At 38.3% G+C, this 16094-nt stretch overlaps 3 protein-coding genes across 3 annotated transcripts in view; 1 reads left to right on the forward strand and 2 right to left on the reverse strand.

Annotated features, from left to right (window-relative positions):
• Positions 1-2721, reverse strand: part of LOC140368153 (sodium- and chloride-dependent GABA transporter 1-like) — a 9396-nt gene extending 6675 nt beyond the window's left edge. The window contains exons 1-4 of the mRNA XM_072455066.1: positions 2391-2721; positions 1234-1558; positions 1030-1161; positions 1-6 (exon numbers count right to left, since the gene is read on the reverse strand). The exon at positions 1-6 is cut by the window's left edge and continues 95 nt beyond it. Of these exons, the coding sequence (XP_072311167.1) occupies positions 1-6; positions 1030-1161; positions 1234-1471 (376 nt within the window). The 5' untranslated portion in view covers positions 1472-1558; positions 2391-2721. The remainder of the gene's footprint in view (positions 7-1029; positions 1162-1233; positions 1559-2390) is intronic.
• A 2321-nt stretch (positions 2722-5042) lies between these two features.
• Positions 5043-11361, reverse strand: LOC140368152 (sodium- and chloride-dependent betaine transporter-like). Its single transcript, XM_072455064.1, has 15 exons — positions 11164-11361; positions 10755-10889; positions 10444-10584; positions 10232-10337; positions 9981-10028; positions 9304-9433; positions 8982-9116; positions 7350-7453; positions 7151-7275; positions 6509-6621; positions 6298-6435; positions 5909-6011; positions 5716-5816; positions 5483-5629; positions 5043-5392 (listed from the first exon to the last, which is right to left on the reverse strand). Exons 1-15 carry the CDS (start codon positions 11351-11353, stop codon positions 5225-5227), a joined length of 1884 nt encoding a protein of 627 aa, XP_072311165.1. The 5' UTR covers positions 11354-11361; the 3' UTR covers positions 5043-5224.
• Positions 11362-11919: 558 nt separating this feature from the next.
• LOC140367316 (protein mono-ADP-ribosyltransferase PARP11-like) lies at positions 11920-14855 on the forward strand. The gene is made up of 8 exons (XM_072453731.1): positions 11920-12042; positions 12286-12404; positions 12732-12852; positions 12922-12997; positions 13096-13168; positions 13793-13920; positions 14301-14452; positions 14534-14855. Exons 1-8 carry the CDS (start codon positions 11991-11993, stop codon positions 14848-14850), a joined length of 1038 nt encoding a protein of 345 aa, XP_072309832.1. The 5' UTR covers positions 11920-11990; the 3' UTR covers positions 14851-14855.
• The last annotated feature ends 1239 nt before the right edge of the window (positions 14856-16094 follow it).

Genomic DNA, 16094 nt, shown 5'->3' on the forward strand with positions numbered 1-16094 from the left:
CCACACCTAAAAAGTAGAACATAAATAATCTCTCAGTTCAGAGACGGGATATAAACAGACTATTTTGGAAATCCAACCCCCAAAAAGCTGCTTGACCATACAGTGTCTCTCCTGCCACCTCAAGACACTGTGCAGGAGAACTGACTCCTGTCTTCACTGGCATTTTTAACACCTCCCTGGAGTCATGCCATGTCCCAGCCTGCTTCAAGTCGTCCATCATTGTCCCTGTCCCCAAGAAGCCCTGGATTACTGGACTTAATGACTACAGGCCTGTGGTGCTGACGTCTGTAGTCATGAAGTCATTTGAACGTCTGGTCTTTCCCCACCTCAAGTTCTTCACCTTCCCCTGCTGGACCCCATGAGTCTATCTACAGGAGGGATGTGACCAGAACCTCCCGCCACCTCCCTGCCTTTGGACTCATGAACACTTCTAAACACCTGCCACTTTACCTACAATTAAATAAAACCCTCTCTGCACTGTTCACTTTCTGCACAACATCTGTAAATTTAACTGTAAATTTTGTGTACATAGTAAGCCTATTTTTACGTTTGTCTTATAATAAATTAAAATTGTTTTTCTTCAATGCATGTCTTTTTTATTCTATATATATTGTTTTTATTATTGTTCATCGTTGTATGTTGCAACGAATCATGTTTGTGAATTTTGTTCATTGACAATGGCAATAAACTGTTTCTGATTTTGTTATGTTTCTGTCATAACTAAATATTTCACAAAAGATTGCTATACTGTCTGCTACAACACTGTCCAGAACAAAGTCTGATTTACAGCCCAGAATGACTGAGATGTGATCCAGTTCCGAGTGACTTGAACACAATGTGACACACAATGGTGCCACATAAAGACAGGATTCACCACGAGCCATCAAGTTTTGCTTCATGACATGTGTGGCAGATGAATGGCAATACAAACAATTTTACCACAATATTTAGCATGTAAACAGTGGTCATCTGCTTTGTCCAGCCTGCCCTGAGCATCACTTTGTTCAATGAGTTTGTTTTCCTTCTCACCTTTCATCATTGGCACGAGTCTCCAAACGCCTAGGCCTCCCACTGAGGTGAACTGTCCCAGAGACGTCTCCAGGAAGAACAGAGGGATTCCAGCAAACACCAATGTTGTGAAATATGGGATAAGGAAAGCCCCTAACACCAACAGAGGTTAATCAATAGTTAATGTAGGGCATATGCAACATCATCATGTAAGTCCACACTCACCTCCACCATTTTTTCCACACAGGTAGGGAAACCTCCAGACGTTTCCTAAACCGATGGCATATCCCACACAGGACAATAGAAAGTCAAACTTGCCCTTCCAGCTGCCCCTGTCAGGAGGCTCTTCTTTATTTTTTGCATTTGCAGAAGACGCTACTGAGTCCATTTCCTCAAAGGGAACGGTCCGTTTGACCTCAGTTGGTGAATTTAGGGGCACTGTGCTCGGGTTCGTCTTTCCCATAATGGGTCCAGAGGAGACCAGGGAGCCAATCAGTGAGCCCAGACCTTAGCACTATGTCAGGATAGTTAGGAGCAGTGTGCAGCGAAGCTGTGGGCATAAAAACAATGGTAAAATTATGTTTTTTATTTTATTTTGTGCAATAGATTGATTCAAGAATACAAATTAAGACTGGTACAGTCAACATAAATTGCAAATAAAAAAAAAATATAAAAAAAAAGCTAATTATAGTTTAAATTTAGAACGAAACCAAACTTGTCATCAGTATTCCATCAGATAGAGGTCAACTTATCTGTATTCAGAGGAAGTTCCAGTTTGCATTGATTGACCCGGAAATTACAACACACACAAAAAAAGATAAATCCACTAATGGGATTGGTGGTAATTAATTAGCATTTCCCAATATACTAACAACGAGATGAGGAAATTAATATTTGAATATCATGGATATTTTATTGTTGTCATATGGACAATAGCTATAGCCTTTCTGATGTTTTTGAGATTTATTGAAATTGCAGTAACTACCCAACAATAATGATACATCTCAAATGCCCTTTGAGGATGAAATGTGTGAAACAACAAAGTGATTATTATTTTTTTTGATTGGATTTTTTCATTTGAAAGGGGACAGTGGAATAAACAGTGAATAAAAAGCCAGAAAAAACGTCTACTTTCATCTGGCCATGATGTTAAAGGGCACTAACACACATTAACAAGACAAAACATAAATATACTGACTTTTTATTGTGTTTTAAATCAACACATTTCCCTTGTATTTCAGTTCCGCTATAAATAACTTTATTTTGCTGTGAAAGTGTTAACATTGCAATAGTTACACCAATTAGCAGTTTAGTAACTGATAATGAGAGACAAACATTATGATTGAGGTATATGTTTCTGTATACAACTACATTTTACCTACCTCAAAGATGTCCTGTGTCAGCTCATTAGTGTCATGTCGCAAAACTGAAGCTTCAGAAATCCAAACCATTTAAATCCAGGTGTCCGTCCTTCTGTGCAGCTGATTTTCAAGTTAGCTCTAGATCTTAATCCAAACAGTGGCAGTGAGGATGCGTTGGTGTTGCAGATCACTGTATACAGTTACAGCTTTAGCTACACTAACCATGTGCACTGAAAGGTAGATAATAAAGTTCGACTTGTGCGTCTGCTTTGACTGCTGGTCAGCTGTGCTTGGTCCGGCCCTGGGGCCATGGGATGCATCAATTGCCAATTTCTGCAGTGGAGTTGATCGAGTGGCTGTAGTGATACAGAGTGTGTGGTGTGTACTGCAGCATGTGTGTGCGCTTGTGATAGTTGAGGTCAGCTTTTGCCAGTACCGTTACCATGGTGTTTCCCAACAGGAAGGGCCTCCATCGTGAAAGGACTCGTGCAGTTTTGGAAACTGCAGCAGGCGATGACTGTTGGCAAACTTCCTGGAAATAGGCTATGAGTGTGGCATTAACCTTGCCAACATCTGACTTGAACAAACTGTGAAGCCTAAAGTGTCACCTAATACACGCTCTGTGTTTAATGCAGTGTCATTGCAGATCCAGGAGCTGTTGGCAAGAACAAACAGTGGTAATATGCACTTGCAGCTTTGCACAAACAAAAACAGCTTTTTCCTCAAGGTCTTCAATGAAGTATCCAATGAATTTCAGGCCATACTATTTTATCCATAATATCTTCTTTCGCGAGCATTGAGTGTTTAAGTGACATTACTATCTATAGATATAGAATATTTTGGAAGATTGTTTTAATACATCCAAACATCAATGACTAATATGTTGAGGATGCTTAATCATGGGGTTTGATTGAACAGGGTCTCCAAACACTCCAAACAGCAAATACCTAAAAGTTATGCACTGGTCATGACACAATATACAAGTCAGCATATATTTCTTACAACGTATGCTGCAGTGATGTAAACACAGCTAGCATAGTTACCATACCAACTAAATTAATATCAACACTTATCATAATCAAACTGAACTTGCATTTGGATGGACACAAATATAACCATTATTAGATACTATATACCTTACATATATATTAATTTAGCATCAAAGGTTAATGTTTCTAAATGTGAGCTTTGGCCTATTAAAACATCAACCGAAGATCCAATTGTAATCACAGAAAAATTCCAAATAGATATTTTCCCAAAAGAGAAAATCAGCTGTGAAAATAAATAATTTGGGTATGACACCAGCTCATAGAATGCAGCAAATACACCTCAATGAGCAATTGTGTAGTTCATGCAGTTATTCATTTGGAAGGCTGAAGTGGGTGAATGGTAATGAAGTTGTCGTTGGTAAAAGGCGTGTTTTCAATTTCCTTTTTTGTGTTGTTGATATAGATCCGTTTAGTTGTTATCACTTAGAGAGACAGCTTCAGGGGGGTTAAATGGAAGCCAAATGCTAATCTTAACTAACAGGATGTCAATATTACGATAACCTAGTTCCCCCAAAGCATACACAACACAGGTATTGATAGGCAATTGAAGCTTAACCTTTCTCAATCTTGGATGACTAGAATTAATATCTAGAATCAAAATGACTCAAATTTTATATAATTTGCATTTTATTGTATAAAAAAAGAACAAAAAACACCCAAAAAATGTACAATACACATTTGTTGCCATTGGGGACAAGTTTCAGGTTAGAGGGGCATCCTGTTGTCGGATTTGACTGTTAATTGAATGCCACTTTAGATTACACACATGAATGAGTTTGCCATGATGTCAACAGTCAGTGTCAACATCTATCTGTGACGTCACTGTTACACACACACACACACACACACACACACACGGTGTATATTTGTCACCATCCGATGGCACTTCTTGTGTGTGTGCACAAATATACAAGAAGAGAAGTTCCGTTGAATGGTGACAAAGAGAGGGTAGTCCACACAGAAGGGGTTGGCATATTGTGGTTGATGTGGCAACACCAAGTGATGGCAACATTAGGAAAATTGAACACGAGAAACTGGAGAAATACCAAGGGCTCAGAGAAGTGGTGCCCATGATCATCGGAGCACTCGGGGCAGTGAACCCCAAACTGGAAGAGTGGCTACAACAGATCCCTGGGAAAACATCTCAGTCCAGAAAAGTGCAGTGCTAGGAGCAGCAAAGATACTGCGCAGAACCCTCACGCTCCCAGGCCTCTGGTAGAGGACCAAGCTTAGAAAAAGGGATGAAACCACCCACAGAGGGTGAGAAGGGAATTTATGTATGTATATTTGCTGTTTTTACTACTGTTATTATAAGTGAAAGTGACAGGTAAGGTTAGCGATATACTTAATAAGCTAAGTTTGTTAGTCAGGTATAAAGAAAATAATACAATGAAAATGAATGTACCAACTAAAACTACAATGGATTAAAATGTGTTTAACTAAGTACTACATATTGTTCCTAAAAAGGTAATTTTGTCATTCCGTATATTTAATATTTTTATACTTTTGAATGGATACAATCTCTTTGGACAGTGATGGCCAAAAGCATAAAAACCTCTGCTTCATACATTTCAGATCATAAAATTTCATAGTTCTATATTTGGAAGACAGATTTTAACTAAACCCCCACTCCATTACAGAAATGTTGAAGAAAAATGGACCGGACCCGTAATGAAGAGGCTTCTTACACCTCAAGCCTAGTCAACTGCAAAATATAGTTTTGTTTCAAAGGCGCATTATATATATGACAAACTTTCTAAAGAATTTGACCTACACTGTAGAAAGTACCTCTAGTAATATGGATTGTTAAACATCTGGCTCATATATTAACGACTTCTCATTTGTTCCCAAAGGCACATTTATGTTGGGTTTCACCTGTGCAGCAAATATCACACGCTTGCATAGAGTCAGTATGGGCTTGTGTGGTTGAGCCTGGCGCAGGTCACTGGAGGGCGAGGTCAGGTCATTTGCATTCTACAAAAGACATTTCCACAAAATAAATAAACCAAAAGAAAGGTGCCTAATTGTTTGGTATGCCGTGATTTATAATGATGAAGTACTTACGTAATAAAGGGAGCGGAAAACAAACAGTGGGATGCATATCATTGGAGTGAGGATGAGGAATGCAGATATTACTCTATGTGAAACAGATGGGATCTCTCCATTGTAGAGAAACCCATTTCCCTGCTCAAGATTATAAAGAAACGTAATCTGTGAAAAAGAAGAAAATGGCTTCAGACATAGAAATGTACTTAATATAAAAAAAAGGGACAGTACCGTAAGTGTGAGGGACTTACCCCACAGATGAGCGGCGTGATGAACATCCAGCAGTATTTTAACACTGGGACAGGCGGATATCCAACCATGTCCTCAATGTTGTGAAGGAAGCGGTCTGCACCTGTATATGAAAGACAATCTCTTAGTCAGTGATACTGCAAGGACAGAGGGTTGAATAATAAACTAAAGTGAGCTGGGGAGCAGTCAACGTACCGTACACCCAACCGATCACCAAGCACTCAAAAATGGCTATGAACAGAAGAGTGAGTCCACTGACGCCATATGTGTCGATAAGTTGAAACAGGATAATCCCCCTCTTACACACAAATATGTTAATATTAATATCATGAATGCAATTATGTGATTTTTTTGAGTCACGAGCCCTTCTTCAGACACTATGAAGGCGGCCCCAAAAAGGTGGTACAAAATAAATAAAAAACAATGGGAACTGCTGAATGTATGTGTACAAAAAAACTGCTTTTTTGTTTCTAAGCTTAGCACAGTCTTTGGATCCCAAGACATTTCATTCATAGATTAAGAGGCTTCCTTCTAATACTTCCTTGTCTTATTGACCTGTTTAAACATTAAATAGTGTTACTTACCCCGCAGACTAGAGGTAGAGCAAGCAGGAAACAAATCACAGCAATAACTAGTACAAGGATTTCTCTGGCTCCACGTCTTCTGAGGTAATGTGGGAACAGGTCTATGATGGCAGTAGCCAAGCTCTCAACACAAACAAACTACAGAAAACAAAATTACATTACTATTATGAGGAGCTAGACACAAGAAAGACATAAATAGATCAGTGCGTACCTGACTGTCCAAGCCAAGAAAAATGATCATTAAGAAGAATAACACAGCCCAAAAGGAAGAGCCAGGAAGCATGGAGAGAGCCTTTGGGTAAGCAATGAAAGCCAAACCAGGACCTGAAGCAACGTATACAAATCAGTGGAAGGAAATACATCTACATTCTTAGGAACCACAAGATGCCATAAACCTAAAATTCAATTCATTCATTCATTCTCTACCGCTTGTTCCCTTTTGGGGTCGCGGGTGACTGGAGCCTATCCCAGTGACTTTGGGCCTTAGGCGGGGTACACCCTGGACAGTGACCAACTCGTTGCAGGGCCAACACAGAGGCATTGACATTACAGACAAACATTCTCTCTCACTTTCATTCACTAGGGCTAATTTAGAGTTGCCATTTTTTGCCAACACAAATCAATTAAATTCAATTTATTTTTGTAACGCCCAAAATCACAACAGCGGTTGTCTCGGAGGGCGATACAATAATTGTAAGCTACAAGCTACATGTGTAGGTGAATTTATCTTTCTTAATCGACACTGTAGGTTGCAAACTGTACAATGTACCTTCTACAGCCCTTTGGTTTTAAACACACAATGCCATCTTGTGGACAATGAGAGCAATACCCATTAAAACTGTAGCACACTCACCACTAGACGTGACCTCTTCCATTGGCATTTGAAGCTCATAAGCCATGAACCCCAACACAGAGAAAACAACAAAACCAGCAAAAATGCTAGTGGCACTGTTTAGACAACACAGCGCCAAACAGTCTCTGCGAAAGTAAAGGCAAGATTAAAAAAATATATAACAGAATCAAACACATACAATTGTGAGACATGTGGAAACCTGTAGCAGTTGTTGTTGTATTTGTTGTAACTTCCAAGAGCAGTCAAGACTCCCTGGCACACAGCGTAGGAGAAGAAAACTTGCGTGCCTGCATCACTCCAAACCTTCAGGAGCCATTGCAAGGTTACATTTTTATTATTAAGGGCCATTTTATGAGTTAGAAGGCAAGCAAGAAAAACTAATGGCATTTCTAATCAACAACCCATGTGACACGCCGCTGTATAGTAAATAATTCTGCCCCTCATCTGCTGTTACGAGGCATGATTGCGTGCGTGTTTGTCAGTGTTTGTTTGCTTGAAGCTTTGTCGGTATGGGCCTGCACAGCATCTGGTTAACATTAGAGGCAGCACTGAACATTTCTCACAAAGGGGTGGGAGGAGTCTGCACTGATATTTTATGGAGACTCTAGTCCTGCGATAAGACTGACTTCTCTCTCAGCCTTGGATACAAAAAGAGCTGTGTCTGTTGAAATGGTCTTTACTCATGACATCTGACAAAGAGGAAACTGACAAAGAGGAAACTGTTGCAGCCATGCAAGCTTTCTAAAAATGACTTCCAACTGTTTTATACCAGAGCATTAACACAACACTACTGTTGTCATGTTTAAAGCAAGGCTTTAAGTCCCCGAAGAAAAGGGAACCCGGATGTATTATATTACAGCCTTTGAGGGGTGCATGTTAAGCAGCCTTTGCAAGTACATCTGGTTTTAGAAGCATCTGGAGTTACACAACTCCCAAGCCATGTGTAATTATTTTCTATTTAGACAACTAACTCTATTATTATTAGATAACTAATTTTAACAAACAAACTAATACTGTGTCACAAAGTAAGTATTAGTAGGAATATTATTTTTCCATGTTCAGAAAGAGACACCTTGACAATAATGTAGAGGAAAACCATTCTTTAGGTTAATCTTATGTACTTTGAACCCTGAGGTGCCTGCACTTGAATGGAAAATGGACAAATAATAATAAGATAAATTAAACATAACATAAAAAGGGTAAACTAGTTTTTATAATATTCTTAAAATATCTATATAATAAATATAATATTTAAATATGTTTAGAATCCCTGTTAAGCAACACAGGACAGTGTAGCATATAAAAGACAAACATGCCAGTAGTTAAGAGGTCCCTGCAATGACTCACAAGTTGAATTGTATGTTGATATGAGGGTCATAAAATATATATATGGTTTTGATATGTTTTAAAACATGCTATATTTATAAATACACATAACAGTTGACACTGACTTCCATAGTAAAACTGTTATAATGACAAAGTGATGTCCTTATAGTCTAATACATCTTTTCTTTAGAATATAGCAGCCAAAATAACAACACAAATCGCTGGAGGAGTGACATGTTGATGCATTGTATTGTGATGGTCATAATATATTGACAAATTCAATTTGGCAATTTAATTTAATTACTGTATTGTAGGACTTTTGAGTATTGTTGGACTTGGTCATTTATAAATCAAATCCTAACGGGAGGAACATTTGGAAAGATATTCCTTTATTGTCCACACATGGAGAAATTTCGTAACTGTAGTAGTGTAGATAGTATCAATCACATACACATTATAAGGTCTGAATGGACTGTACAGTTGAATACAAAGGCATATTACTTACAGATGGATCACTGAGTCTGGTGAAGTCTGGATACAGGTAATATTTGATTCCTTCTGCAGCTCCAGGAAGTGTAATTCCACGGATGAAAAGGATGATCAACATCAGATAGGGAAATGTAGCAGTGAAGTATACAACCTGCAATTAGGGACTCATTGAGTAACTCTCCATTCATAGTAGAAAAAGATGCAGTTGTAGTCATCATTGACACATCAATGATTATTATAAATATACATTACATTATGATATGTTTTTTTTTTTTTCAATAGTGAACATTGGAGATCTACAGAATTTAACAATTTAATAAAGAAATCAAGATACTTGCCTTGCCTGTGGATTTCACCCCCTTAAAAATACACAAGTAGCAGATGATCCACGCAGCCAGAAGACATAAAGCCAGTTCCCAGATAACTTTTCCATCAAAATCAGCATCATTCATTCTCAAAAGACGGTTACTACAGAATGAATAACAAGAACAAGCCTTATTACATGATACGTGTTACTGACAAGTAGCAAAACCATGTGTTTAATAATTATATTGCACCTGGATTCTGTTCATAAACTCTGCTTTGTGTGTCAATAAGGGCATTATTCCAGTATTTTTGTTTAAAGACAACAAAAAAGACTAAATACCTGCCAGACACATTTATATGTTGCAAAAAATGCATACTTCAGAAATATAATCTGTTTTGGGCAAAAGCCTGTTGTGTTCCCAATGTAATAAATGGGCCACATTTGTGAAAATACGATCCAACATCATGTCAAACGAAAGAAAAATGCATCTATTAGTGGTCATTTGTTATATAAATGGCCCCAGATTCATTTGAAAGATAAACATTTCCTTTTGATTTAAAACACTAACTCCCTAGTAAATGTAAAAAGTGGTGATGGCTAGTTTACACTTGCAAACCATTAAAGGTACTCTGAAAACCACATGCATTCTGGCTAGTGCTTTTTTTACGACGCCTGTAAAAACAATGTGTGACTTTGTCTGATCCTCACTTGAAGAATTCATTTTCTGATGATGTCTGATATGGTGACTCAAAGCTCCTGTAAACAAAAAAAGCAAATGTGTGTTAATGATTTGTGTCTAGGTTCTTTTCAATAATTAATTTCTGCAAAGTTATGCCTTAAAACTAAGGACTGTGATTATAGTGAGATTTATAATGCAATTTTCACCTCTTAACTTTAGATAACAACATTTCCTTCACAAACTATAAGGCTAGTTTTAAAGAAACATAAAATCTTACAACGTTGAATTCAAGTCCTCAAAATAATCATCCGAAGTGGTATTGTGAAGGAAAGACCAGTTGAGAGACATATTAAACATATGTGGGTCTTGTTTACTGTGACACTCCTCTGAAAGATTTGAATGGAGAATACAAGTTTAGGGCCTTGGTCTTTGTGTATGAAAAAAGCAGGTCTAATCTAGTCCACATAAATTGAACTTGAAAAACTGCCTTACTAGAATTCCACCAGTTGTCACATGTGGACCATGGCAGAGGGCTTTGGAAGGAGTTGAACAGGTAGAAAATACCCCAGGCCAAAACAACAATGTAGTAGATGTTCAGGAAGGTCACAATGACTTGAGATGCAATGCCAACCCCTGTGTAACAAAAAGATAGGATAATAATAACAGCCCAAACTTGCTGTTGTCATCCTCTGAAGTATTTCACTATGCCTATACAAAACTACAAACATAACTGTAAAAGACATGTGCATGTCAAGAAGTCTGATAAGCATGAAATTGCCGAAGAGTAGAAGCCTTGTTTTCACCCTCAGCCATGGGACAGATCTTCCTCCAGGCTGTGACCCCTCCTTCACTCGTATACTGTCCCAGAGCAGTCTCCAAGAAGAAGACTGGGATGCCACAGAAAAACAGGAACACAAAGTATGGGATGAAGAACACTCCTGGAAAGCACACAACAGAGGTCAATAATCACAGCCATGGCATAGGCAGTACTTAAGTAACATTTTCATAATTTATAAATTACAGTATCAGTACAGAGTAAGATTACAAGTTGAGTAATCGTTTGTGTAACTCGATGAGTAATTTTATAACTGACAAAAGTTGTATGTTTAATAGAATCATATTTGTGTTTCTTGCACTGCTTTTTAAGAATATTTGATTTCTCATGTTCGTAGTCTATCCTTTGAAATGACCAGCGTCCGTCTTTCCATTTACCTCCTCCATTTCTATAGCATAGATAAGGAAAACGCCAGACATTTCCCAATCCGATGATTTCTCCAGCCATGGCAAGAATAAACTCTGTATTATTGGCCCATTTGTCCCTCGCTCTCATTTCTGTCTCAGGAATTGCTTGATTTTTCTCCGCGTCGCTCGCAGGGGCTCCATCGACCGTCTCCGCGCCCATGGTTAGTCTTACAGAAATTGGAAAGAAAACGTTCAATGCATGCAATTAAAAGTCTTTTTTTTTTTTTTTTTTTTTTTAAACGATGTGTTTATGCACGAATAAAGAAGGCGAAATTGAAAGCGTGCAAGCCCTCAATTAACTTACTTTACAGCAGAAAAAAACTTTGAGTGTCCGTTAGGAATTCTTCAGCCGTGTTTGCAAATGTAGTTGGAGCTCGTGTGTTTTTTGCAGACACAGGGGCGTGTTCAGGATGAGGCGCTCCACCATTCATGAAGCTCTCACAAATCTCTACATATTTGACATTTGTGACGGGACGTAGGCGTGTTTAATGAATCTGGACGTGTTCTGATACATTCATTTAAATGAACGGATGTCTTCCAGATACTAGTTTATTTCTGATGTTTAATAGATAATCACGCTCTTTAAATCCCATGCCGCTCATGTTTCTCTTTGTGCCTGGCAGACAAAGCTCAGGGTTTACTGGTTTTACTGTTGCCACGTTACGTCACAGTGTTTCGAACCAGGACATGAACGTAAACACAAGTTATCGGGTGCGGGCGTTATATACATCCATGGTTGCTTGTCTTCTGTAAGAGCTCCACAGCAGCTCTATGAAATGTCATGTGAACTAGTTTAAATGTTATCGATGGAGAGGACATATGTTGTTCGGGAAACGGACCTAGCTCCCGGTAAGGCGCTTAGCTTAGCTGTGCTTAATGCGTCTCAAATACATTAAGGTTAAATCAACGCAAACCAAGGCGTAGCATCACGTTCATTTGATTGTATAACTACCTAGGATGCTGTCACGACATTGTCTTCCAGAAATGAATGATTTCTTTACTGTAACTAACTGTATGAAGATTAATATCATATAACGTTTGTTATCTTCTATAAATAAGCTAACAACAATTTTTTTCCAATTGCCGTTTTAGCCATGTTTTCTCTCAAATCCTCGGAGGAGGACTCCGCAGAGATGGAGGAGATGGACACTTCTGAGGCAAGCTGGTGCTGGTTCTACCTGGCTGAGTGTGGAGTGTGGCACACGTTTGAGGTAACGTTAACGCAACAAATCAAATCAGGTTCAGTGTATTGAATGTATACTTCCACGCAGTTTTTATTCTTGCTGAAGCTAACCTTACTCGCCAGCCACCCCTGCTAATATTCCAGCAATGATCGGATTTAGGGCTGCATTATGCCAATCCATCTAGCGATTATTATTTTGATTATTTGAGTGTTTTCATCAAATGTACACGTTTTCCGTGTCATTTTCAGGCAATTGTGGCTCAATTTCAGTCAAAAATCTTCTTTTCTAAGCTCATGGCATGTTTTGGAACCTATGGATACCTAATTTCTACATGTCACCCGTTATTATCTTTAGATTGATCCCAGTGCTGCCTGTTCTGTGACCAGTGCTCAAATAGAGCAGTGTTACAACAGAAACCAGCGAGGAGTCATGGAGTTCTACACGGCCAAGTATACATACAGGCTGGACTTTTCAGGTGAGTGGTTTAGTCTGAAATCCCTGTTGTTGTTTGGTCACGAACATTAAAACTTGTTCCAATCGGCAGTTATGAGACAAATAAATGTTACCACTGGGAAGCAAAGGCCAATCAAGCGCTCGCTCCAATCTGCAACTGGATTCAGGTACATCCAAAAATGTTAAGGATTTAAATGATATCCACTATGTTTGATAAATGATTTTGTTTAATACGATAAGCACACCTTTCTTTTGTTTGTCATAGGTTTATATGTGATAATCCTGCTCTGCCTGTTCCCTGCCACTGGGAACGAATCAACACAGATGAGCCCTATCAGGTAATTTTCAGGTTAAAGGCGGTATGGACGATTTTTCAGCGATTTGAGAACGCAGGCGGAAGTGCGCATGCGCACTCCCCCGTGCGGACTGATACAACACACACGTGTGTTTGTTTATTAGCGCAACGGAGCGCATCGCATCGCTCGTCTCCCGTAGATTTCTGTCCACTTCTGCGTCAGCTCGAACTGTCTTTCTCCGTCTTCATTTTGCCCCGTACACTGAGGGAACTATATTATGATAGATCCATGCGCTTAGGCCCGCGGAAACGTGGGCACGAACCGCACGCGGCTGCAGGTGAGCGGTAGGTGCGTTTTATGATTGATACGTGGCAGGACCATCCACGCCACGAGGAAAATATGATAAAAAATTTGCTGAAAAAAAATCGTCCATACCACCTTTAATTTTGGTGTATCTATTAAAAATGTCATGTTTTTTGTTGTATTTATTACACGCATGCATTTAAAGTCTTGCATTTATCATTATACAGCTGATTACATGGATCAGATGTATGGTATTCCTGATTGTGCACACTGCCACCCATGCACATGTTTTTGAGTAGTTTGTTTAATATTTATGGACTTAATTTTGACCATTTTTGTCTGATTATGCTATTTCTAATCAAGCTCATCCAACTCGGCCGAGATACACATGAATTCAAAGAAGTGGCTCGTCTTTACGAACGAACTATGGACCATCCGATCAAATCTGTACAAAGAGTCCAAAATCTTGACTTATGGGAGTTTTTCTGCAGGTACTCTATTATCAATTCCACAAATTACATGCATGTTTTTTGTGTGCCTTTTATGACTGCTTTACAATTAATGTTTGGACTGTACCTATACATAAGTGTGGTAAATAGGTTCATCGCTTCAGAAGTTTACATACATTTGGACTTTGGGGTGTTTCATTATATTGTAACACTAGTTATTGGCTTAAAAAATATATATATATATTTTGTGTTTTCCACATAAGTGTAATTCATTAATTACTTGCAAATTGAACAGTGAAAATATTGAACTTTTCAAACCTGCTTGAAATTGGCATATCAAACTAAGTCTGCAGTGTCCACACACATGTTGAGCTGTTCACATTTTCAAGTGTCTTATAACTGCTTACATTTTTTTTCCCAAGGAAAAAAATACAACTGCGAAAAGTGAAACGTACCCTGGATATTGAAGAGCGAATGCTGTTTCATGGCACAGGCCACAGTAATGTACAAGCAATATGTACTTTTAACTTTGACTGGCGACTAACTGGAAGTCATGGAGATGTCTATGGCAAAGGTAAATCTCCCTTTGTCATGGCATGATTGAACTTGCTGTACACAATTCTGGTTTGTACACACCCATGTTTTTGTTTTATAGGAAGCTACTTTGCAAGAGATGCAAAATACTCCAGTAAATTTTGCCACTCTACAAACAAACACAATACCACCCTTCAGAGACATGGACTCGCTCCACCAATATTTGCTAGTCAGCCTCCTTATAAGACAATGTTCCTGGCCAGAGTAGTAGTTGGAGAATTCACCGTTGGACATCCTCTGTACTGCAGACCTCCCTCTAAGGACTTAAGCTGTATCAACTTCTATGACAGCTGTGTGGATGACCTAGCCAACCCAAAGATATTTGTGATTTTTGACAGCAACCAAATCTATCCAGAATATGTAATTGAATTCTATTGACATCTTCATTCATCATCATCAGAAAATAACTTTTATATTGACCACTCAGGCATGTGTGTAAAAGAACCATGGGTGCCTTTAGTGAACATTCAACTTAGTGTGGACAACTTCAGATTGTGCCATGTGCCCAATAGAACATTTTCTTAAACCATATAATACATGACAAAGCTGTATTTGTGCTCTTGCAGTAAGTGTTGGCTTTGTTAGTGTCATGATTGTAATGTGAGCATTTTTAGATGAGCCTTACATGGGGCACTATGAGCTTTCTGCAATCCAAAAAAAGTGCAGCATGTTCCCGCTCCACACATTAGTGCTGTGAATGGATACGCAATATGTTTATTATTTTGTAATAATTTATCCTTTCTGTGAAAGGATTTGTGTATACTGTGTATATGTTTTGAGTTTTCTAATTTTATGTGATACTAGCTGTAAAGCATTTGTCCATAGTTCACTTTTTCAATGTTCAAAATGCACATTAAACGTGCGCATGTTTTTCACACTATTCAAATATTTTAGATATAAGTAGATTTAAGTATATCGAATATGTAGAATAGAAGGCAGGCCTAGGATCCCAAGCTACAGAAGACCTGAGAGTACATGCCTGTCCTTAACCAAAAAGCTTGGAAAAGTAACAGTTATCATATTAGTTACATATTAATAGTTAAACTGCAAAACTGAAGTGTCTTGCCCAAGGACACAATGACACTATACTCTCAAACCTCTGAGACTCAACGTCAAATTTAAAACCTTTATCCTATGACCACATAAGGTGTCAGATAATATATTTACTTAAAATGTTACTTTCTAAATGTATTTGTCTCATTAAATGACACCTACAGGTTAATAATCAGTATTTGTTATTATACCTGATAGAAGTTTGTTGCAGATTCTTGTCCCCGTTGGTGGGTCATAGGATGTTGCAATACGGGGCCTCACTTACAGTTTTCATTCTGTATTCATATAAACTGTTCTCAGTCACTTTTTCTATTCAGAAAAAAAGTACACACAAGAAACCCTGTTTCCATTTCAATGAAACCTTGTCTGGATTTGGACTGAAATTATGATAATTGCTTGTCTTGACAAATAAAATTACTTTCAATATTTTCTTCTACATTATTTTATCATTGTATTGATAATAAAATGGGCTTAAGTGTATGTAGGGAGCATGAGTCTTGGCTTCCTGCAGAATCTTGAGGACTTTTACTATTCAAAGAATATCATATTTGGTTTGAAATTGTCATTTG

The sequence above is a fragment of the Eucyclogobius newberryi genome, unplaced genomic scaffold (assembly GCF_026437365.1).
Source record: "Eucyclogobius newberryi isolate DKJ021-1_F unplaced genomic scaffold, fEucNew1.0.hap1 SCAF_2, whole genome shotgun sequence".
Classification (NCBI taxonomy): domain Eukaryota; kingdom Metazoa; phylum Chordata; class Actinopteri; order Gobiiformes; family Gobiidae; genus Eucyclogobius; species Eucyclogobius newberryi.

What these genes read in the sequence shown, in the direction of transcription:
- LOC140368152 (XM_072455064.1), bottom strand. Translation starts at nt 11,353, where the DNA reads ATGGGCGCGGAGACGGTCGATGGAGCCCCTGCGAGCGACGCGGAGAAA. An exon ending in GATCTGTCCCATGGCTGAGG is followed by an intron (nt 10,585 to 10,754) that starts GTGAAAACAAGG and finishes TTTGTTACACAG; the next exon opens with GGGTTGGCATTGCATCTCAA. An exon ending in GGGTGAAATCCACAGGCAAG is followed by an intron (nt 9,117 to 9,303) that starts GCAAGTATCTTG and finishes CCCTAATTGCAG; the next exon opens with GTTGTATACTTCACTGCTAC.
- LOC140367316 (XM_072453731.1), top strand. Translation starts at nt 11,991, where the DNA reads ATGTTATCGATGGAGAGGACATATGTTGTTCGGGAAACGGACCTAGCT. An exon ending in ACACAGATGAGCCCTATCAG is followed by an intron (nt 13,169 to 13,792) that starts GTAATTTTCAGG and finishes TTTCTAATCAAG; the next exon opens with CTCATCCAACTCGGCCGAGA. An exon ending in TGGAGATGTCTATGGCAAAG is followed by an intron (nt 14,453 to 14,533) that starts GTAAATCTCCCT and finishes TTTGTTTTATAG; the next exon opens with GAAGCTACTTTGCAAGAGAT.